This window comes from Vigna umbellata, chromosome 9 (genome assembly GCF_029865625.1).
Source record: "Vigna umbellata cultivar VRB3 chromosome 9, Vumbellata_1.0, whole genome shotgun sequence".
Lineage (NCBI taxonomy): Eukaryota > Viridiplantae > Streptophyta > Magnoliopsida > Fabales > Fabaceae > Vigna > Vigna umbellata.
Window position 1 is genome coordinate 17,339,478 of NC_142173.1, and position 25,832 is coordinate 17,365,309.

At 34.5% G+C, this 25,832-nt stretch overlaps 1 protein-coding gene and 1 pseudogene across 1 annotated transcript in view; both read right to left on the minus strand.

Moving 5' to 3' along the window:
* Positions 1-9,384: 9,384 nt before the first annotated feature.
* The window catches only part of LOC124842937 (protein ACTIVITY OF BC1 COMPLEX KINASE 7, chloroplastic-like), a 35,247-nt gene continuing 18,799 nt past the window's right edge, over positions 9,385-25,832 (minus strand). The window contains exons 13-18 of the mRNA XM_088098725.1: positions 15,598-15,682; positions 12,016-12,077; positions 11,865-11,939; positions 11,628-11,732; positions 10,174-10,315; positions 9,385-9,804 (exon numbers count right to left, since the gene is read on the minus strand). Of these exons, the coding sequence (XP_087954851.1) occupies positions 9,731-9,804; positions 10,174-10,315; positions 11,628-11,732; positions 11,865-11,939; positions 12,016-12,077; positions 15,598-15,682 (543 nt within the window). The 3' untranslated portion in view covers positions 9,385-9,730. The remainder of the gene's footprint in view (positions 9,805-10,173; positions 10,316-11,627; positions 11,733-11,864; positions 11,940-12,015; positions 12,078-15,597; positions 15,683-25,832) is intronic.
* LOC148192756 (uncharacterized) lies at positions 22,548-25,826 on the minus strand (annotated as a pseudogene).

Here is a 25,832-nt window from a genome sequence, read left to right on the forward strand (position 1 = left end):
TATAATAGAAGAAATATGGACTAAGTCCAATATGCAAATAAGAAATAATAACAAACTAACTAAAGATAAAAGATAAATATAAAATAAAGATAATATATCTAACACTCTCTCAAGCTAATGCAAACAAATAGTATATATCAATCTTGTTACTAATATAATCCATAAACATAGTAAAAATATTTTTTTATGCACTCGAGTGACACCAAATTGCTAATGATTTGCAAGATGACAAAGAACACAAAATATCAACCCAAAAGACTCCCCTGAGCAACAAATCTAGGAGGTTGCTCCATGTAAATCTCTTCTTGCAAATCACTGTGGAGGAATGCATTGTTGACATCTAGCTGATAAAGAGAACACTATAAATAAACTAACAAAAGTCATATTTTCCATGGGAGAAAAAACATATATGGATGGTTCAAAAGCAATGGTGAGAAAAGGGATGTCAAAAGAGACGACAATGGAAGAAGCCATGGATGAACAAGAGAGAGAAACCATAAAAATCCAAGATTCTCCAATCAAGGCACCTGAAAAAGGAAAAAGAGCAACCCCGATGCTTTGAATAGTTACCTGAGAGGAGATGGGACGTGCGACAATGCACGATGAACCTAAAAAAGGAAAATAAGTGATCTCGATGCTCTGAATTGCTAATAGACATGCCACCATGCGCGATCGAAAAATGGAGCAAATCCACAACTTCAAAAGGCATGATGGTCGCCTGGCCGAGACGATCAAAACCATGTGATTGTTGGTCAAAACTAGAACTCCGACAGTGATAATGGTAGACTATGTCTTTGCCACCGACGGTAGATAACACCGTCGATAGCAGTGTGTGTAATGGTAGATAGAGGCAACAAAATTTTTTTTCTTAAAAGAACCTTAAGCTCTAGATACCATGTTGAATATAGTAAAAACTATGTATGAGATTAATCTCCCTTGTATTGAATATTGGGAGAGAAAGGAAGAGTTGCAGAAAACCTTAGTGCAAGGGAAGATTGGTGTTGTTTGGAGTTGTAGATAAAGCCCTAGGATTGACCAATGTATGGGGAAGCTTATCATTGTTTGTTTCTTATTTGTTTGTATGATGAATTGGGTTTTCTTTTAATTATCTTGAAAGGTAATGTTGTTTTGATGCATGTGGATGTATGATAATATGTTTTGCATGGTGATAGGGTTATATTCCTTATTAGGGTTTGATGCTAAGTGGGAACAAAGTTATGATAATTCGGATTTTTATCATGCAAATATATGTTATGAAGATGGTATGATAATCTAATGCAGATTATTGGGTTTGTTGGGTTATAATTTGCATAATGATGTGTTATGGATGATTCAAGTGATGTAATGTATGTATTAGGGTCTATTCATAAAGGTATGTGAGGCTTGAATGCATGCACATGAGGTTTTGGAGTGTACTTGAGTATGTAGTTGATGAGCATGAGAGTGAAGTATAAGTCTACTAGTTGTACCTAGTAAATCCTGGTGCTATTTGCGGATAAGTGATTCCTTTTGCCTTGTGTGTCTCGAAAGGGTTGTTCGGGTATTGGGTCTTCCTTGTGTGGTGGTGATGGTGTGTTTCTTGTCCTTGTGTGGTAGGACTACATGTTCCTTAGCTAGATTGCGGGACTACTTGAACGTATCCGTAGGAGAAGCTATAGATTGGTCTGTAGGAGCGACTACAAACGAGTAAGGTAAGGTAAGGCCACATAAATTCATAACTAAACTAAATTCCAAACAGAATTATGATAGTCCATAAACAACATTCACAACATCAAGCAATCAAAAGGCTAGTTACCATCATTCAATCACAAATTATACTGAAACAAATATTCCTCTTTCAATCAAGTCAACATAATCTACTACCAATAATAAATCATACATATCAAAGTAAAATAAAATCAAAGAAAGGTTGCTAGTTTCCCTTATATTCACAAAATTGCTACCAAACTTTAAATACGCACAACGCTTACTCAAGCTCAAGGAACTCTAGAAACGCCTACAAACAACTGAATTGTGATCGAAGTGAGTCCTTAGAACCTCAAATTATCAAAGAACTAGAAAAGAAGCTCAATTGACACATGCGAAAGGATTCTTATGCATGGCCTTAACTAAAGAATTAAAAGAAAAAAAGGAATAAGAACTTACTTGCTCTAAAAAGAAAGTTGATCGAATGATGATGGAGATTACACTGTTGTGATCTCCTAGATGCTTCCTCATCGTTAAACAGATGATCCAAAAGTCAGAAATTGTAGAGAAAAGGGAAAGAGAACTCAAAAAAAGAGTTATATAGAGATTGAGACTATTTTAGATAATAACACGAATTCATGAAATTCTATTTATATTATTGAATTATTTTAACATTAAAATACTCGGTCTCATTATTTTAAAACACATATCAACTCATACTCTATTTTCTAGGTTTTTACAGATTCCTAACTCAAAGGAAGTCCAAACTCCACCTTAGAGGCGATAACCCTTTCCAAGGTGTAAGGAGAATAAACAAAATTGCCTATGAGTTAGATTTATCCCAGATTTATCCCTAATTACAACATGAGTCATACTTTTTATGTGGGTGATCTTTCTCCTTTTGATATAGGTTTAACAAATTCATGGTTGAATTCTCTCTCTAAGAAGGGGAAGATGATGAGTCTATGACTCCCCATGAGAGCATAAAGGACCTTCCTAGGAGGATTACTAGAAGCATGACAAAAAGGCAGACCTCTAATCTATCTTTGACTTTATTTAGCATTAGTTTATGTTAACTTTGTTGATATTGACTTGAATTTTGTTGACCTTTACTTGTGTGTTTGTTTTGTAGGCTTTGCTAGTGACACCTTGGAGGGAAGTGACACATATTTGGAGAGGATAAAAGGCTTAGGCTTGGCTCACATGTAGGAGATGTCTCCTTTGGGGATCTTGGAGATCAAAGGTTGACCTTTCTAAAAGGTCATGGGGGCATGAGAGCCTTAGAGAGCAAAGATAATCATGCCTTCCATACCTAGGTGTTTCCTTTATATGACATAGTTTCTAGAAGCCTTCTTTTTATATGTGTTAGTTTGTCCTTTGTTTTTGCTAAGATGTCCCTTCCATCACCTATAAAAGGATACCTCATTGTCTTGTAAAAGGGTTGAATATTTTGAATTTATACACTTATATTTGAACACCCTTTTTGAGTTGAACCCTCTATGGACTGTCTCTTTCTCTTAGTCTTATGTTGAGCTTGGTCTCGGCATCCCCACTTATCTTGGGTTCATGAGACTTTGTTCCTCCCCCAAGTGATTTGATTGTACCTCTACCACTTCCCTTTTCTAGTCTTTTATCTTTTGTTCCATTTTGTATGTTCTTGTTTATTTATGCATTTATGTTTCACGCTTGTTATGATATAGATCCATCTTATATTTAGAATTAGTGTAAGGTTTTTGTGTTAAAGTTTCTTAAGAAAACTCCAAAAAGATTCCCACTAGATATTAAGATAACCAAATGGTTATCTAGATGTGAATGTACACTTCAAGGAGCTCAAAAGAGAATAAGAGATGGTTCAATTGAAACAAGAAACATAACAATAATAATGAACATAAAAGGTACGAAAGCATAAAATGGAATATAAGAACATATAACCTGAAAAAAATGAACAAAAAGTTGAAGATAGTACAAAGGGAATTGGGGAGAAAGGAAGGCATGCCATTGGGTACTAAGTCACCTAAAATAAGTGGTGGTTGTCGCTACTTGAACCAATGTTCAAGATGAGACTAAGAGTACAGAACTCTCACAAGAGCAAAGCTCACAAAATGTTATGTTCTAGAAAATAGGGCAGCCTAGGAAACTTATGTTCTCTTCTTTACTCTCCAATAGTGCCCAAACAATCCAGAAGGTCAGTAAAAGTCCCTCTTGCTCTTCATGGCTTTCTCCCATGTTTCTTTACCAGTTATAAGGTTAACTAAGCTCCTATCCTCTCAAATGTAGGCACACATGTTGACCCAACCTCCAATGCCCTTCTTGATCCATCTAGGTGCACCCCTTATCAAATTAAGGGTGTCCAAGAGCAATCATACAAAAATAAATGAGTAATTCATGAGTCTAGAATTTATTCTATAGGACAAGAAAAACTAAACCGAATAAAAGAAAGAATGTGAAGAAACTTCCTCCTAAACAAACTTATTTTCCCTTAGCATGTGCCTTCATCCTTGGTAGGGGTTAAGTGCTTATCACATTATCTCTTAATTCTTGTGATTTTTGTTTTGTTAACTGAATTCCCTATTCTTTTGTGATTCCTTAAAAATGCACCATCACTTCTAGATAACCATTTGATTATCTTAATGTCCAGTAGGAATCTTCCTTGGATTTTCTTCACTCTAAACACCATATCTCTAAGAGATAAAATGGATCCTCATCACTTTCTTATCTCAAACATAGCTAAAGTGAAGGCATGGTGACGACAGTGGTGGCAACAACGAAGGTGGCGATGACAATAGTAACGTGGTGGTAACAGTGCACAATAATGGGTTATCGACGTTGGTAGCTGAAGTTGATGGAAGAGGATAAGAAGGAGCCGAAGGTGGCAATGGCGGATGGGGCGACGATAGTGGAGACAATGAATGGGAGAAAGATGATGAGGAAAGGAGGAGGAGGAGGAAGAAAGGAGAGAAGGAAGAAGAAGAACAAGAAAAAGAAAAAAAGAAGAGGAAGGAAAAGAGAAAGCAGAAGATCAAATCACAAAATTTACTAATGAATTTTACTCATAACCAAATTTGTCGATAGTTGTCATCGATATTTATCGACAAATTTTAGGTTGTTGGTAATTATGGATGAATCTCGCAATTCATCAATAAAATTTATTAATGACTATTTCATCGATAAAGTTTTTTACCATCTGTAATCCTTTAATAAACTCAATTATCAACAAATTTTTATTATTATCGACAAATTATGTCTAGTGATAATACAATATTTTCTTATAGTATGCTTGATATAGACATTGTGTTTGTCATCTTCCTCCTAACTTCTTTCTTCTTGCTAATTAAGGTCAATAATAGTGTGGCTTAGGAAAAATGATGTCCTAATGTTGAACCAAGATTCTTGTAGGAGCAGGTTCAAGATTCTTGTATCTTCAATAAAGGAATAAGGAAGAACACATGTCTTGAACTCCATATCTTAGGCATATTCTTGTGAGAAATCAATCCAATACATTATTGCTATAATCTAACTTGATGTAAAGATTTGATTTTGAAATCTATATCATGTATGATAAAAGTCAACCCAAAATCATAATATTCTCTATGCATTATTAATACCTTCATTTATAAATATTGGAATATGGATTTAGAGTTAGCTCAAGCCAACAAAAATGATTAGGCTGAAGACTAGTCCACTTATATATATTATTTTAAACTTTATCTATAACTTGAGACTTGAGTTTTTCTCAACACATTCCTACGTCTAAAGGTTTTGGACTTTGGTACATGAATAATGTGATGGATAACCTTTTAAATAATGTAAAATGAATATCACATATACTTTTATAATTTTAATGTATAGTGATGAAACTTTTTAAATGCTTTATTTTTTTTTTACTCATTTCCATTTTTAAGTAATAAATTGGATTTTTCAAGATATTTGTTTTAATTTTGTCTTTTTAGGTTATCTCATCTTTACTTATTGTTTCAACCATAACTTTCTTTGTAAATATAATTTTTGACTAATTTGAGTTGTATTGGATTCTATACTTTTAATATTTCAATTTGGATATATAATTTAATAGATTTGTATTCCTCCTACTATTTTTTATGACTTTTAGAACTTGAGACAGTTTTGTTGAAAAATTGTAAATAGAATACAAATTAGCTTATCAGTTATAATTGGTATTAGATACTTGATTAGAAACTAAATTAGGTCTAATTTAACTTTAGATTTGAAAGACTATATACAACTTTTAATGTACTAAAACTTGGGAGACGAATCATTTGAAAAATTTCAGAGTTTTACTGTAGCATCCCAAAATATAGTAATTACCATAATTCAGAATTAATTAGAATTAACAGCGACATAAACAGTCTTTGCATTAAACTCAGCGTTAAAAAAAAACCGAACGGCATCAGTACAAAAGAACGTACGTTCAAAATAGAATTCAGAGATAAACAGGAAGAACGGTTTTACAAAACATTTAACCGTACGTACAACTATTCTACCATTTACATCACAATTCTAACGAGCACTCTAAGGCTCGGCCTTGACTTCCACCTCAACCAGATTTGCATCTTCCAAATTTTCTTCTTCCAGTATTTCTTCAAGAGATGCACCACCATCTGCTCACATCCACACGGATGATCATTGCATTTTGACAAGACGAACGTACAAGGACATGGGATAACACAATGGAAAAATGCAAGGGTAAGCTTATATCATTTAATTCATACAACACACATACAGTTTACACTTCAGTTCACACATATAACAAGTAACTTAACATATAATTTAACATAGAAATATGTATATATATATATATGACAGACCGTCCGGACTGTATGAACCATGTGGTTACAAGCGTCCTTGCACCCGAGTGGTGTACTAGCCGGGATATACCTAATCAGCTACCACTCGAGGTTAATCCCTCGCCCATAACTAAGCGATGAACGAAGAACCTCCTGCCATTCCCCCACATGACTACCCCCTTCTACGTGAAGATGAGTATCACGGAATATCAGGATGGACCGCGAGTCCTAACTTATCCATGTTCATACTTTACCAAATTTAACATTTAATACAACTGAGACGTTCCTCCATGGAACGCTCGTTCAAATTCCATAATCATAAAATCACTTAATATAACGTTCGCACTGTAATTTATCATAAATCTCATCTTTAACTTTAAGAGTACAAAAGGACGAACGTTCAGTCCTTTGAAGAAAATAGGACGAACGTCCAAATACAGTACTGGATGGACGGACGTAGCTCTCTGTTTGACCAGTTAAATGAACTGACTATATTGAAGGTATAATGATATTTTAGAAAATTTCATAATATAGATCTTGGACCAGATTCAATGTATCAAGGATGGTCAATAACACTTATAATTTTCTTTGTAAAATTTTTGTATATACAGAACTGATGCCCGTATTTGAACGAACGTAAGAGGATAGATATTCAAATGTTAGAACGAACGCTATTTTTGGACGAACGCTTCGGTATCAGACCGAGCGCTGTTTAGAACGAACGCTTCGGTATCAGACCGAGCGCTGTTTAGGACGAACGCTTCGACATAAGGCCAAACGATATTAAGGACGAACGTTCAGTAAAAGACCGAACGCTATAAGGGCGAACGTTCGACAGAAGGCCGAACGCTATATGGGCGAACGCTTCGGTTAAAGACCGAGCGTTCCATATTTATAAAGTTTCAAATATTTACATACAGCTGAGCTGAACCGAACGCTCAGACAATCAAATGGGGACGCTCGTTCTCGAGCAGAATTCTTTCCAAATGAAGGAATTCCATTCTAAGTTATTTTTAAGGAAAACCGAACGGTCTAAGACCGTACGGTGACGAGCGTCATTTATCAAGGGGATGATTTAAGTTTCAGATTTCTCAAACTTAACAAATTTCCATATTTCAACCTTTAAACTTATACTTTATGCTTCATAGGATTTTCAATTTATACACTTTATAACATGCATTCCAGTAACTTCATATTCAACATAAAAATACAGATTTACTTCATACAACATAACATCCACTTTTCATACGTATCAAACCAACATGCAGATTAATCAAAATCAGAAATCATATTCCATAACAATGATCGTCCATACAGCTCAAACATCATACTTTTCATACATGCAATTCCAGATTACACAACATGCAAGTATAAATTAAACGTATAAGCTCCCCTTACCTGGATAGCAGTGTTCGCTCAAATGCAAAGATTGGATTTGTCTCCTACGATCTCCTAACCTCAGTTTCACTAATATTCCCACTTGATCTAAACACCGAAATCAGAGTTTACTCAGAAACAGTCCATGCATGAACCGAGAACATGGTTTTCGAATGAAACCCTAATAGAAGAACTACTGGAGAAAGGAACTTACCAACTTAAGATCTAATTCTGTTCGGTCCAAAAGGAAGACCACGGCAGTACGAACACTCCTACGGTGCTGCAATCGTGATCGGAGAAGAGATGTGAGTTTTACAGTAAAAAGAAGTTCACTGGTTTTAGAGAGAAGTTGGAGAAGATGAAGAGGTGTGTTTCGTGAGGAAGAAGATGAGTGGTGCAGGTGAGAGAAAGAGTTTTCGAAATCTGATTTTTGTTAATTCGCGTTCGTTTGAACGAACGTGTCCCAGGCTGACACCTGCACACCAAACTCTGAATTTGGAAGTCTCTCCAGCGACACGTGGCGTGCGTGCATGTGAGGCAAAGTGCGTTTTTAATGTTGCAGAGAATGATGTGGCTCGGTTTCAGTGCACAGCAGAGGGTTTATCAGATTTGGAAACGGGTTTTAAATGAGATAAGCATGGATTGTGGTGTACATTAATGGTGATATGACAGGTAATTTATAGAGTTAATTTTCAGGGTCTCACATTTACTTTTTCTTTTCTTTTCTTTTCTCTCCTTTCTTCTTATTTTAGTTTTTGCCTTTTTATATTCTTAGTTTTTTTTTTCCTTTTCTCTCTTCTTTTCTTATTTTAGTTTTTGCCTTTTCATATTCTTTTGCTTTGCTGCTGCGTTTTCTTATCTCTTCTTTGTCATGCTATATTTTCATTATTCATTGATCTATTTGCATTTTTTTTCTCCTTTGCATTTTCTTTAATGCTCTTGCAAGTTTGATTTCTTGCTCTTTAATAATGCACTTTAGTCTTTTGCATTTTAATTTTCAGCGATTTCAGTTTCCAACACTTAAATGCATTTAGTTTCTTGATTTCAATTTCAATTTCAATTTGCATTTTCCATTCTCAATCAAATTAATTTATGAAGGAATAATGCTAACAATGGAATACAATTGAGTATGTATCTTCGAGAACGACGTAAATTATACTGCATATTGCAAAATTTAAAAAAGCTTAGATTGGTTGAAATCAAAATATGCAAAATTAAAAAAACAACATAGATTGTTTGAAAAAAATACACACTCATACTATATTGATATGTGAGTTTAATTAACTCTGTTGGCAGAAAAACCAATTTGTAAATGAGGATGCCCCTCTTTTATATATATATTACACTATATCTTATTTAGGACTTGGGTATTTTTTTCCATAAGAATCATACTTTGCTAGTGACATTTCATATAGTATGCTTTACCATCACAATTAAGTTATACAGCTATACCATATGGTATACAAAATACAATTCTAAAGACTTTATTATTCTCATTTAAGATAAATAAACAACATAATGAAAGGAATATCTTGTATAATGAATGAATGACACAGTACAATGCAAAGTAGCAAGGTCAATATACAATTAGCCATACTTGGAATGAAAACGTGAAATGTTAATTTTTAACCATCTTATGTAAGTTAATGAGAAATGTCTTTTCTTCTTATGAAACTATCATCAGGAAGGAACATTTTATTGCAGTTTCATCACCCTCCAATCATGTTTCTGTACAACTTGTATTTGTATATCTTACTATGGTTATGTGAAAAATATGAACGCTAATGCTGATGAATAAGAAATTTGTGATGAAGACTGCTATCATGCATATGCTTGAAGCAATTGAATATGGTGTGAATGAATCATTATATCATTTTCTCAAACTTATCAAGTTTCTTCACCCGTTGCATAGACCTTAAAAGTAGTGCCGCAAAAATGCCTGCAGATGGACAAGTTCATACCAATCAATCACAAGAATAAAGATGATGTGCACACGATCATGATTAAGAGTCTATTTGGATAAAACTTTCTATAAGTACATATAGAATACAGAAATAAATAAATTTCTCCCTAAGTTAAAACTGATTTATGCCTAGTCAACAAGTTTTTGGAAAAGTTACTATGAGAGAGCATCTATAAATTAACCATAAGCTAATTTTAGCTAATAAAAAAGTCAATTTCGTTTTTCTTTTATTTTGCTCTCCAATAAGCACTTATGGAAAATTTGTCCAAACATTGACTCTAAGTGTGACAAGTTTAATCAATCAGTCCCCAAACAATATTTGAAGACAGTTGTTATAAATCTCACCTGCACCAAGGAATGATCCATTTGCAAATGCTTGATTGCCTTGGCTACTCAAAGTGATACCAAGATTTAGAAAGGTTCCTCCCAATACCGAATACATAGTAGCCATTTGTAAAATTGTTGCTTTCCTAGCAGCTCTTTCAGACTGGCAAATCAAGTTACACCAACTTCAGTTCAGGGAGAAAATGTTGCATAATGTCTAACCTACATTGGACAATTTAATGACCTCTAAATTTAGGGTCATAAACTTGCACTGAAATTCTAAAGAGTTACAAAGTTAACCTTGGTCGTAAATGGTTTATCTCCACAAGAAAACGCAAGATCTAGTGTGGTTTGGACACAACATAGAAAAAAGCTACGTATTTAATGATATCATGATTTTGTAATAAATTATGATCAATAGGAGTTAGTTAGAAAAAGTGTGTTGAAAGGATTAGTGACAAAAACAGGTCCCAGTGGATGGTACAGCTCTGGTACCATGTTTGAGAAGAGAAAAACTGAAAAGAAATATAATGAATTCTATGTATTACGTACACACATGAGTATTTTTATTTATAATGAAGAAGATATTCAACAATAAGGAATGTAATCAATATATAATGGTTTAATGTTTCGATAGATCCTTATTTTCGACATGTGTAATTTGACGGTAGACCCCTAATTGCTCCAATTTTATACAAAAAAGAACCCAATTGAGACGCCAAAGAAAAAAGGGAACTATTTGAGATTCACATCGAAAATAGGGACCTACCAAGACATTAAACCATATATAATTAATATTTGGTAAGATATTTTCCTATCAAATTTTATGTTATATCATATATCTAAGTAGAGCATATATATCATGAGACAAGTTTGTTACAAATGTCACACAAGACTCATTGAGAAACTTGTTAAACATGCCAATCAATTCATTATTGATATTGACAAAGTAAATAATGACAAAGCTAGTAGATATTTTTCGAACATGATTTTCTCTCTGTCAAAGTGACCATCAATCTTCAATTGTGCTCCATCTTTTCAAATCATATATTTAACACTCTCCTCCAAGTTAGAACATTTTATCATGAGTCAAGCTTGCTAAAAGTGGTTAGATGTCACACCAGCTCTCAGAGCAAAAATGCACAGATGACATGGAGGTTTCCAGAAAGCAAAAAATGCTCAGAGGTGTACAACTGCTGGAAAGCATAAATGATCAAATGGACATCACACAGGAAGGAAATGCCAATGCCAGTATAATGAATTTCGTGTGTTTTGTACACACGAGTATTATTATTTATGATGAAGAAGAAATACAATATAAAGAATAAAAGCAATATATAATGATGGGAAATATTTGATAAGATATCTCCCTATCAAATAATATCATATCTCTTAATGTAATCATATTTCTAGCAAAGTATGTTGCTAGCATTCCCCTACAACTTGTACCATGTGAAGAAAAATAAATTGCTCACCTCAAGAACTCGAACTCGAAGTTTCAGATCTCCTGACTCAAGTTGCTTGACAAATTCCTCTATTCTTTGAACTCTATATGGCATAGATATTGAATTGGTTCTTGCCTAGAAATGTTCCACAAGACTTGTTAATTTAAGTGAGTACACAATGCCATAATTAAAATAACAGAAGTTTTAAAATATGAAGAAACATCATATAGAATGAAAAGCTAAAATGGAAGTTCCAAATTGTGGTACATCATCGGCTTGTTTCCTTATCTCCTCCACAAGTTGTGGCCCAGTGCGCTGCTTTTGCCTTATATCTAGAAGTTCCTGTTATGAAAAGTTCAAATTAGCACTAAATTTTAACAGAGAATAAAAACGTAACTGGTCATAGATTGTTTTAAACCTGTGCATAAGGTGCGGCAATCTTCACAAAGGAGAAATCTGGATTGAGAATATAACCTAATCCTGCAGAGAAGCAAAATGTAAGTAAAGATTAAACATGAAGAAATCAAAGATTCTTGAATAATATTGTTTCCTCATTCTCATGCTATTCTTGCAGTAGGTTTTCTATTATTTCAATGGAAAATTTAATTGAACGTTATTTCTGATAATTATTCTGTAGCTATATATACAGACTTGGAGCAAAATATTATAGTGTCTCCTAGCAGTCAAATCCATATATAGCAACTAATCTTACATAATAACAGACCACAATACCATGATAGTTATATTTTACTACGTAGATCCACCTTTAATATAAACCAATTTTGGTGTCATGGTCTCTGGTAGGTTGACCTTATTTAGTTTACATGAAGTACCAAGGAGGTGACAGATCACATGCACAATAAAAAGGGTAGCCTCAACTGGCTTGCACATTGGTAACGGCTCAGGAAGGAAACATATAGACAAATTTCACAAGAAGGAGAGAAGGATTCAAAGAACTACTAGGCTTTTGGAGTACTATCCCCGTGAAGCTAAGGATGGACAAAGAATGACATCTTTGAAAAAGGGACATCCAAAGAAGACTAAAACCAACAACTTGAAGCATGGTAGAAATTTCTATCCTGTCTTGTCAAATGTGTAAGTCAATATAACACAATGTGAGGATTAATTTCCTTCACAATGAAAAGTTACACTTGAAATAACAACAAAGAATAAATCAAAATCTAAGGCATATTTCTTGGGATCTGTTAGGCATGGAAGTAGTAGAAAATAGGACTGATTTTTATTATTCTAAATTATAAAAAAAACATTCTCATATCCTCTATTTGTAACAATCTAATTCTCCTAAAACGGGAAATAGGGAAACTAGGGAAACAAAATAAAATAGAAAATTATACATCTATTTTCTCTAATTAGGAAGATTCTAAAGACATCTTCTCTAATTACAACACTCTCCCTCAAGTTGGTAAATGAATATCAATCATTCCAAACTTGTCTACAAGATCTTGAAATCTACTCGGAGGAAGCCCTTTTGTAAAATATCTGCTATTTGAAGTTATGTAGGAACATGAGTTGTAATCACAAAGCCTCTATCAAGATTATCTTTGATCTTTGATGAAATGTCTGTCAATCTTAATGTGTTTGGTTCTGTCATGCTATACTGGATTATGGGCTATGCTTATGGAAAACTTATTGTCACAGTGTAATTGCATCGGATTCTCCACTTTGACTTTAAGATCATCCAAAATGATTTTCATCCAGAGTCCTTAACACATTCCTTGAGCAAGAGCTCGAAATTCAGCTTTTGCACTAGAATGGGATACTCTATCTTGCTTTTTGCTTCTCCATGTTACCAGACTGTCTCCAAGAAACACACAATACCCAGAAGTAGATTTTTTGTCAGTAATAGAACCTGCATAGTCAGCATCAGTATATATCTTCAAAGTCAATTGTCTTCCCTTTTGAATAATAACCCATTTCCAGGACTTGACTTCAAGTATTGGAGAATTTTGTCAACTACTTGCATGTGTCTCTCTCTTGGATCATGAATAAATTGGCTCATTACACTAACTGCATAAGCAATGTCTGGTTTGGTGTGTGATAGATAAATCAATTTTCCTACCAATCTCTGATATTGGGCCTTCTCTACAGGAGCACTTTCTTCACTTCCAATTCTGTGATTTTGTTCTATAGGAACTGTTGAGGTTCTACGTCCCAGTTTTCCTGTTTCTTTGAGGAGATCAAGTACATATTTCCTTTGGGAGATGAAAATTTCGTTCTTGTCTCTTGCCTTATGTTTCATTGTGAGTATCCATCTACACCCTATATTGCCTTCTTGTCTCTTGGCTTATCAACAATCTCCCAAGTTGAATTTCTTTCTAATGCCTCCATCTCTCATTTCATGGCTTGATTCCAACGTTCAAGTTTCAATAAAGGTAACGAACCATTTGGCTCCAGAAATAGAATCTTGACAGGACCCCAAACATTAGAGTGACGGAGGTGGGCGCATGGGCTACACGCGCCGGCGACGGTGGCGGCGCGTGGCGGCTTCTCTCCCGGAGCGACTTCCAACGTTGTGGTCATCGGTGTTGGGCGCACCTTTCTACCATATCAACGACCCCAACTGGCGACGGCGGCGGTGGTCGGACAGTGGCGGCGGCGCGATTGTGCAGCGGAATAAAGCTCCAAGATCAAAAGCTCTAACACCAAGTAGAAAATAGGACTGATATTTATTATTCTAAAATAAAAAATACATTCTCATATCCTTTATTTGTAACAATCTAATTCTCCTAAAACGAGAAATAGGGAAACTAGGGAAACAAAATACAATAGAAAATTATACATCTGTTTTCTCTATCTAGGAAGATTCTAAAGATATCTTCTCCAATTACAACAGAAGTAATGAGAGGGTTAAGATAAAAGTAGTAAAATGGTTAGTTGTTACAAGGGGAGATTCTTATCTTGTGGGATGTGGGATGTTGAGTTTTTCGAGAGATGTTTGTGATAGGGAGAACCCTGTGAGAAAGGAAAGCAGTTTTCCTCTGGAAGCTTTGGCTTTTACTGTGTGTAAAGTAAATAATACAATGCAAGACTGTCCTTTTCTTCTTTTCCTATCTTGTTATTTTATTACTATTCCTAGATGCCTAATAATTTGGTTTGACCGGCCGAATCCGAAGAAAAGGGGAATTTTAGAAAGTAGAGTGAGTTCTCTAGGAAAAGTTTGGCCAGCAAACAAGGAAGGGTTATGGCGGAGACAGAGACAGAATTGTCTATTATTGAAGATATTTTTAACAAACTTAGTAAATATGATTTATATACACCGGCTTGAAGGTGAATGTTAGATATTGTTAGTTACAATATCTTATGTTCGTTAGAGTATTATGTGTATTTGAGCTTAGTCCATATTTTCTTTTATTATTCTTCATTGTAAATATATTATCCTATGTTTATTTTCTACACAAGGGGAATTAACCCTATACCTAATTTTCACTATTTTCACATTAGGCATGGAAGTATTGAGAGGGTTAGGAAGAAATTTAAAGATAAACGTAGTAAAATGGTTGGTTGTTATAAGGGGACGCTGGGGGTAGTTGTTTTAGAGTTGATGTCAGGTTGGTTGTTATAAGGGGACGTTGGGGGTAGTTGTTTTAGAGTTGATGTTTGTGACAGGAAGAACCCTGTGAGAAAGGAAAGCAGATTTCCTTTGGAAGCTTTGGCTTTTACTATGTGTAAAGTGAATAACAGAGTGCAAGACTTTGTCTTTTGCTTCTTTTTCTATCTTGTTCTTTCATCACTATTTCTAGGTGCCTAACATAATCTGTCCTAACCATATCAAACGTCTAAATCATCATACAATCTACAATGATTACACATTTGTTCTAATTGTGGAGTCTTACACAACTTTCCCTGGGAAATGTTTAATTATCATCTTATAACGAACAAACTAATTAAATTAAATGCAATAGGATGTTAAAAGAATAAAAATAGTTTTGAAGAATGATCACCGATTTAGGGAAAAGGCAGGGAAGAGAAAGGAGCAAACCTTCAAGGGTAGAAAAGGCTCTAATGACAAAGGTGAAGGTAGATGGAAAACGGAAAGGCTGATCTTGTGCTATTGCAAATAAATCCTGCAAAAAAATCCATCAGTAATAAAATTATACAGAAGAAAATACTGTAGATACTTGGAGCAACTTAGAAATCCAACTATAGTAAAACAATCACACAAAATAAATGCAGATTATTGAATAGCATGAAAAACTATTTATGGAATTAATCTCCCTTATGTATAAAGTACATATAAGGTACTATATTTATAATAAAGAAAATATGGACTAAGCCCAAAATACAAATAAACAATAATAACAAAGTAACAAAAGATGAAAGATAAATATAAGATATTTATCTAACATATCTAATAATCTAATATATGTAACACTCCCCATCAAGCTGGTGCAAACAAATTATATGTTCCAGGTTTGTTATAAATATAATCAATTCTTGGTCTCCGTAAAGACTTAGTAAAAATATCTATTAACTAATCACATGAGTTAACGAACTCAGTCTTGATATCTCCAAATATAATCTTCTCTTGAATGAAATGACAGTCAATCTCAATGTTTTTGGTCCTCTCATGAAAGACATGATTAGAACTAATATGAAGAGTAGTATGTGTTACCAATAAGGAGTATTGGTAAATCTTGAAGAAATTTGTTTTGATGATGCTACAAGAAGTTTTAGTTGAAGAAGATATTAGAATTAGTTAAAAGCAATTTGTAGAAATTAAATGTAGTAGGAAATTCTTGTAAACCTTGTAAACTTGCATTTTTAACTGCAATAATCGATTATGGAATGGCAATAATCGATTATCACAGAGTCATACAGGAATAATCGATTATCTCTTCATATAATCGATTATCACATTTTGAAAACCCTGTAACGGACTTGAATAATCGATTATCACTTACAATAATCGATTATTCATGGCAGTTAGGAGCTGTCCTTTGGCACTCAGTGTACTTGGCTATATATTTTGTTTTGGAGAAATTAGAAAAAAACGTTGTTGAACAGAAGCTCTTGCAGAATACTGTTTGTCAGAGGAAGTTCTCAGAAGCTATAGTTCAAGTTCCCTTGCTTGGTCTCGTGAACAGGAGAGGCCCGCGTGTCGTGTGTCGATAGTCGGAGCAAGCTCTCTTCGAGTTAGCAAGGTGCTCTGCCTGGTCTCGTGAATAGGAGAAGCTCGTGTTTCGTTTGTCGATAGTCGGAGCGGTTCTCTTCGAGTTGGCAGAGTGTTCTTCTTCCGGTTCGTTCGTCGAAGGAAGGTTTATTTATCTGCTTTATTCACTATTTCTTGTAATCTGTTAAATAACTTTTTAGTGAAAAAGGTTAATCACTATTTATAGTGATTAACGACTGGACGTAGATTCTTTTGAATCGAACCAGGATAAAAATTGCTTGTGTGATTTTCTATTCCCTACACTCTTTATCTTTTACGCATATCAACTGTTTGATAAATTTTCTCTAAGAAAATTGTTTTTCTAAAACGGACCATTAAACTTGATTTGTGACCGTAACACGCTTTCCGAATATTTTATTCCGCTGCAAGACTCTATAACGGTACCGATTGTTCCAACAATTGGTATCAGAGCTTGCTTTGATATTTTTTCAAATTTGTTTCGAAAATGGCCGGTCATCAAACTCAAGTATATGCCGAGGGTGCTTCCATTAACAGACCTCCATTGTTTACTGGTGATAACTATGCTTTTTGGAAAGTTAGAATGGAGATTTTTATGGGATCTATTGATAGAGGTATCTGGGAAGCTGTACAAAATGGCCCTTATATTCCTATGAATACTGTTGATGGTGTAGAGACTGAAAAATCATATTTTGATTGGACTGTTGAGGAAAATAGAAGAGCCCAATTTGATATTAAGGCTCGGAATATAATTTTTTCTGCACTAACCATTGATGATTTTTTCAAAGTTTCTGTTTATGAAAGTGCTCAGGAAATGTGGGAATTTTTAAAAGTCACTCATGATGAAGTATCGAATGTGGCTAAGTTGACTTGTTCGAATTCATGCTCTACATCAAACTCCTCAAGCTCAAGCGATTCTAATGAGCAAGAAAATCTATGCTTGATGGCCAATGATAAATTATCTGAAAGCAAAATCTTGAAGGAAAAGAAGGACTATCAAGGTTCCTCTTCAAGTTTCAAATGTTATGGATGTGGTGAAAGAGGCCATGTGAAAGCTTATTGTTCAAGCAACAAAAGAAGTAAAGAAAGAAAAGAAAAGAAAATTCACAAGAAGAAGAAGGTTCACATTGCCTTGGAGGATAATGCATCAACCACCTCTAGTTCAAGTGATTCTGTTGAAGAAATAAACTTGTGTTTGACAGCTAATTTTGATGATGCTGGAAGCCAAGTAAGTAATTCTAGCTATGAATCTAGTGAATTTGATTTGCAAAAAGCTTTTCTTGAATTGCTTGATGAATCTGAAAAATTGAATGTTGCTCATAAAAATTTGAAAAAGGAATTTAAAGAATTGCGAATTAAATATGAGAAGGCATTAGATGAGGAAGTAAGTTTGAGAAATAAAATTTGCAACTTGGAAATGAAAGAGTCTTCAAATGTTGAACATCCTGTTGAATGTCTTTCATGTAAGAATCATATGCTTGATATTGATATTCTTGAAAATCTTCTTGAAGTTGCAACTGGAAATAATAATGTTGAAATGCCTATAACTGTTAGAAAGGTTTATAAAAACAAAAGTGTTTTTAAAAGTAAGAACCAAATTAAAAGAACCCGTAGGGTATGGGTTGAAAAAGGAACTGTGTTTTATAGAAATCCAAATATTGTCACATGCTTTTATTGTCTGAAAAAGGGGCACACTTCTAACAAATGTAAAATTAAACATTTTGATGTTCCAAATGGAAAATATGCTTGGATTCCTGTTATAGAGTAAATTGTCTCTAACCCCAAAGGACCCAAATGAGATTATGGGGACCAAAACTCAATTGTTTGGTTTTGCAGGTTAATTTTTCAAAAGGAAAAGAAAACTCTATGGTATCCTGGTATTTTTTAAGAGCCTTGAAATAATTTATGAATGTTAGATGTGTCTTAAAGTTGAAAATTTGGCCCAAATTTGTGTTTTCCGAAAATTAACGTAAATAATCGATTACCAAGGGTAATAATCGATTATCTCGTCCTTAAAAATTTGGATTTTGACAATTTGGCTCGCACATAATCGATTATTTAAAGTAATAATCGATTATCTTAAGTCACAGCGTAAAAAAAAAAAAAAAAAAAAAAAAAACCTTTTTTTTTTGGTCTGTTTTTAAAAGGGGATTATTACATTCAGGGGAAGATGTATGAGGTATTATGCTCTTTCATGTTATGAAATTTCAGTTTTATTTATGTTTTGAAATGCATCCTTTGATTAATTGAGGGGGAGATCATATTTAGGGGGAGCCTTTAACATCCGATCTTTTTGCTTCTGATCAAAAAGGGGGAGAAGAATAATACAAGGGGAGAAGTATAAATTATTACAGGTATTGCTAACCTTGTTGTTGTTTGTTAGCTTGTATGTTTTGCAGGTAAGCCAAACTTGCTTTTAAAATTGAATTTTTGATCATCATCAAAAAGGGAGAGATTGTTACCAATAAGGAGTATTGGTAAATCTTGAAGAAATTTGTTTTGATGATGCTACAAGAAGTTTTAGTTGAAGAAGATATTAGAATTAGTTAAAAGCAATTTGTAGAAATTAAATGTAGTAGGAAATTCTTGTAAACCTTGTAAACTTGCATTTTTAACTGCAATAATCGATTATGGAATGGCAATAATCGATTATCACAGAGTCATACAGGAATAATCGATTATCTCTTCATATAATCGATTATCACATTTTGAAAACCCTGTAACGGACTTGAATAATCGATTATCACTTACAATAATCGATTATTCATGGCAGTTGGGAGCTGTCCTTTGGCACTCAGTGTACTTGGCTATATATTTTGTTTTGGAGAAATTAGAAAAAAACGTTGTTGAACAGAAGCTCTTGCAGAATACTGTTTGTCAGAGGAAGTTCTCAGAAGCTATAGTTCAAGTTCCCTTGCTTGGTCTCGTGAACAGGAGAGGCCCGCGTGTCGTGTGTCGATAGTCGGAGCAAGCTCTCTTCGAGTTAGCAAGGTGCTCTGCCTGGTCTCGTGAATAGGAGAAGCTCGTGTTTCGTTTGTCGATAGTCGGAGCGGTTCTCTTCGAGTTGGCAGAGTGTTCTTCTTCCGGTTCGTTCGTCGAAGGAAGGTTTATTTATCTGCTTTATTCACTATTTCTTGTAATCTGTTAAATAACTTTTTAGTGAAAAAGGTTAATCACTATTTATAGTGATTAACGACTGGACGTAGATTCTTTTGAATCGAACCAGGATAAAAATTGCTTGTGTGATTTTCTATTCCCTACACTTTTTATCTTTTACGCATATCAACTGTTTGATAAATTTTCTCTAAGAAAATTGTTTTTCTAAAACGGACCATTAAACTTGATTTGTGACCGTAACACGCTTTCCGAATATTTTATTCCGCTGCAAGACTCTATAACGGTACCGATTGTTCCAACAGTATGATTGTCACATATAAGTGTCATTTGAGTAACATCTTCAAATTGTAACTTTCTAAGCAATTGCTTAAGTCAAACAAGCTCACAAGTGCTGAGGCCACAGTTCTATATTCTGCTTCTACACTAGATCTTGCACAAGACTTTGTTTCTTGATTTTCTAAGAGATCAAGTTATCATTAATGGAGACACAATATCTAGATGTAGACCTTCTATCAAACTCAGTTGGCAAAGCCAGAGGAGATAAAGTAGTTGGTACTTGAATTGAGTCACTTAGTGATTGTTGAGAATGATATCTACAACTATAAACTTGAAGTGGTGGTGGCGAAGAATTTGATGGTGGTGGTGGACAAGGCATAACTAGAGGACCATAAATAAAAGGAGGACCATAAATAAAAGGAATATTGATTGTAGTAGAAATATTGATTCTATTATGTTGTAAATAGAGAAGATATCTTTAGAATCTTCCTAATTAGAGAAAATATGTATTAAATATTTTGTTTTCAATGTCATAGTAAGCAGCAAGATCCTCTTTTAATGAAAAAGTACTCTGTAAATCATCCCATATTTCTTTTGCAGAAGAATGAAACATAATTTCTAATTATCTCGAGAATCATGGATTGCCACATCCAAGTCATAATTAATGAATCTTCATTGTCCCAAATTGAAAAATGAGTGTCGTTTGGTTCTGGTCCTCCTCCATCAATGTGATCAAGTTTTGAACGACCCTTGAGAACCCTTCGAATAACTTGGCTCATTGTAAGAAATTATGACTGTCCAACCGACAGGTACCCCCAATATTTGGTAGGTCATTAGGACCCAAAGGAATAGTTTTTATTTCTGACATCTCGTAGAACGCAACCAGGAGTCTCCAATGACCTTTTTCAGACGACGACGTGGGTCACACTGAGAAAAAGGAGAGACTTCCGGCGTTGTGGTCGCCGGTGTTGGGCGCACCTTTCTGTTCAAGATCAGGAGCTCGGATACCAAGTTGAACATAAGACTGACTTTATTCTCAATCATGAAAAAATACATTCTCATATCCTCTATATGTAATAATCTAATTCTCCTAAAAAGGGAAATAGGAAAACTAGGTAAACAAAATAAAATAGAAAATCATATATCTATTTTCTCTAATTAGGAAAATTCTAAAGATATCTTCTCTAATTACAACATATTAGATGGAGACATATCACAAAAATAACATTCTTTAAAGTAAAAAAAAAGACTCATTGAAGGTAACATATGCAAAAACAAAATACAGTTAAGAGAAGGAGAAAACCACTTGTATCTTGTTTGTGGTCTGGTAAATCCTAAAAGAACAAATTTATGTGATCAAAGAGATAACTTATCAAGACCAGGATTAAATTTATGAACAAAACATGTAGACCCAAAAAACTTTAAGAGGTAAGGGATGAAGAGGTTCATGAGAAAATAAAATAGAATAAGGTATTTTATGATCTAAAACCGAAAAGGCCATTCAAATAATGAGATAATATACATTAAGAATAACAACATCCCAAAAATATTGAGGAACCTCATCATGAATTAAGAGAGTGTGGGTTGTTTTGATAAGAAGTCTATTTTTTCTTTCTCAGCCACCCCATTTTCTTCAGGTATATAATAAGCACATGAAGTTTGATGGAGAATGCCATGAGAAGCCATAAATTATTTAAAAGAAATGGAAAGATATTTGCAGTCAGTTTTAATTTCATTAAAAAAATATTGGAATATATAAAAAATACAGAATGATTTTTCATTAAAAAAACCATAGTACAAATGGAGTAATCATCAATAAATGTAACCAAATATTGAAAACCTAAATTAGACTAAACACGACTAGGTCCCCAAATGTCTGATTAAACTAAGGCAAACGGGGACAAAGCATGTTGGGAGACACTACAAGAAAAGAAACTACGACTATGTTTGCTTAATTGACATGACTCACACAAAACTAGATAACTTGGACAAGTTGGGAACCAATTGTTGCAATTTGACAAGACTGAGATTACCTAACTAAGCATGAAGAAGAGATAGAGACTCTATAATTGTGCCAACATGTGTAGAATGGTGGAAAAAATAAAGACCATGAGACTCACATCTGGTGCTAGTCACCTGTCTCCAACTCCGATCCTGTAAACAGGTAGAATGTTTAGTAAAAGAAGACTCAGGGACAACTAATGGATAATAAGTTAGACAACTAATGGATAATAAGTTAAAAGGAGACTCAGGAACATAAAGAACATTATTAATGGATGAAAAAGGGAAAAGGTTAGAAGTCCCAATACCATTAGCTAAAACCCTAGATCCATTACCCATTGTAACAGAAGGTAAATTATCTTGAGAGGATAAAGAGGAAAAACAAAATTTGTTATCAATACTGTGCTCTATGGCTCTGAGTCTAGAACCCAAGGAGCAAGAGAAGAAGATTGAGCCCGACCAACAAAAGATGTACATGTGCATGCTATAGAAACAATGGAACTAGAAGGTTGTTGATCCTCATACCATTTGAGAAAGTTATTAATAATAATAGATTTGATGGTGATATTAAATGAAGGAGGATCCACAGGAAGTGATTGGGAAGGAGGATCAGTCTAAACAACAACAACAAATCAGGAGGACGTTTATGTAATGCATAACATTTGTCAATCTTGTCGCCTAGTTTACCACAATGGTCACACTTATGACATCCTTTTTCGGGCTCATGAAGCGATTGCAATCATCACGTTGAGATGCTAATGTAGAGGAATCATCAACAGAAGCAGGTGTATCATTGATGGGTTTACTTGGCACACGCAAAAGAGTGGAACAAGTAGAAGCTAAAGTGGGTACAACAGGGAACCCAAAAGCTGATCAAGGACACGGGAATATTTATTAGCAAGTCTGTGTAATATCAATACCTTGAAGAACTTTGACTGTTGCTCTTTTTCTTGGGCAGGAGTAGAGGTAGAAGGCAATAATTCATTAAATTCATGAAAAAGAGCATGAATCTTACCCATATAATCAACCATGGAGACCTGATGCCAAGGACCAACAACAATGAAAAGATCATGACAAACACCATAAAGATGTCAAGTATCATTAGTGTATAATAATTTGGTCTGTTCATAGACTTCAGAACATGTATCATAGTGATAACGGTAATTCTTACCATTATCTGAGGTTCATTTTATAGACAAAATCAACTCCCTTTAGCTTATTACTTGCTTAAATCCTCTCTTTTATCTTGTTTTAATTATATTTATATTTTGGCCTATGTTGATATAAATTCATCACTAATCCCCTTATTTTCTAGCTAATACTGTGCTTGGAAGAACCTCCACCATTGTAGAGAACTGAACCAGCCACAAAAGCAACAAAACAACAAAAAAAGAGAGTTCTGGAATGCTGCGCTGGGCTACTGCTGAGCAGTGAAAATCCATTTGCTTCGCAAACTCACTTGGGTGCCCCATCCAGGGCGCTGAGTGCCACTTTTGCTGATGTGGAAGTTTGAGTTTATTTAAACCTAAAACGCGAAGGGGTTTGGGTCTTTGGTGGTTTGGAGGTGCGATTTCACTTAGAGGAGAGCTTGGAAGGCTGCTAGGGTTTGTGGGAACACCCTTCTTCCTCTTTGGGTTCTTCTTCTTCTTCCATGGCCATTTTGTAAGCTTAAAGGCTCTCCATGGAAATGGAGAGCCAAACCCATCTTGTTGGGGTTAGTTGTAGCCTTTGAATTCTTGCATATTTGTTGAATGATTTGATTATATATATGCATTTTCTATCAATTGCTAGTATTCTTGTTTCCATTCTTAAAGCTTGCATGTAATGGATACATTCATGACTTGATTTTTGGGGTTTCATGGGTTATGGAGACGTAAAATGGAACCTAGAACTGAAACAAGAGTCCTTGTGGTCATTGATTCTAGAAATGGAAGATGATTCACATGTTGTCTTAAGATCCTGGCTCATTAATGCGGGTTTTGCTTGTTAGATTTTCCAAGAAATTGGAGTTTAATAGGGAAAAGCTAGGCTCTTTCACCTAAGAAATTAGGGCTAGAGTAATTTTGTGGATTGACTTTAGTAATTTGATGGAGAGGAGATGAAATTGTGTTTGCACAAGAGTGAATAGGTGAAAACTAACCTTAACAATGTCATTTCATACCAATTATAGTCTAGTCCATGCCTAAGTGTCTTCAAACACCAAAATTGTATAGTTGAAATTTTATCTCCTTTGCACTTGTTTTTCAATTGATATGTTGTTCTTGAGTCTATATGAGTTGTTAATAGTGCAATTAACTAGTATTACGCGAGTTTTCTTGGAAACGATACTTGGTCTTACTATTTTATATTAGTTGAACGATTTGGTACATTTGCCAATGAGTTAACACATAGGAACTAAAAATTTGCTTTAAAGAAGAGTGAAGGGTACCCTTGAGAATGATGCATAGTTGAGCATCAATTTTCATCCAATGGGAAACCTCAGTAGAAGCAATATCAGTCACTTTTTTAGTAATATGATCAACTTACCCCTGACTCTTACACAAAGTTTAATGTCTGATGCCCAAGTCACATAATTAGTGCCATCTAACTTATCAATAGACAAGTGCACATTGACATAGTTAGTATATATTGACGGATCATATGCACTATTGGCAGAATAGAGACCAAGACAGACAACAATGGAAGAAGTCATAGATGAATAGGAGAGAGAGAAACCTTGAAAATCCAAGTTTCTCCAATCAAGGCAAAAAGATCGGATCCAGAGAGAGAAGGCCAGGGCGAGAAAATGACAAGCACGCTACCACAAGCGGATGGAAAAGACAACATCTGTGAACTTTGACCAGCATGTGGGAGGGTGTCTGGACTTTGATGGCGGCCATCTCGATGGCTATCCCAACCTCAGATCAATCTTCAAAATTGCATTAGTTCCCCCTTAACTTGTCCAACAAATCATCAATTTTTGGTAACAGATACTTGTTCTTAATCGTCAATTTATTCAACTAGTGATAATCCACACAGTCTAGAATTTATGTCTTTCTTCTTGACCAACAATATTGGAGCTCCCCATGGTGAAACACTTGGTCTTATAAATTGTTTCTCTAATAAATCTTCGATTTGCTTCTTCAACTCAGCTAACTCCCTTCGATACAGAGCAACAAATACCAAATCTACTCCTGGAATTAAAACGATAGAAAAATCCATTTCTCTGCTCAGTGGTAATTAGGTACTTCATCTAGAAAGACATTAGCATACTCTTCAACAATTGGTATAAGGTCGCCTGGCTGAGATGAGAAGAACTGTGTGGTCACCAGACGAAACTAAAGCTCTGGTGACGGTGGAAGATGGTGGCGACAACGTCTCTGATGGTGGCAGCAATTGTAGTGGATAAGGGTGACGATAATTTTTCAAAAGAACCTTAGGTTCTAGATACCATATTGAATATAGTGGAAAACTATGTATGGAATTAATCTCACTTGTATACAAAATAAACATAGGGTACTTACTATATGTATTAGAAAGGAAATATGGGCTAAGCCCAAAATAAAAATAAAGAATAATAACAAAGTAACTAAAAGATAAAAAATAAAGATAAAATATCTATCTAAGATATCTAATACTTTAATATATAAGATTGATAAATAATTACAATCAAACAGACTCTCACAATATGGAGGAATTGCAATATTGATTCA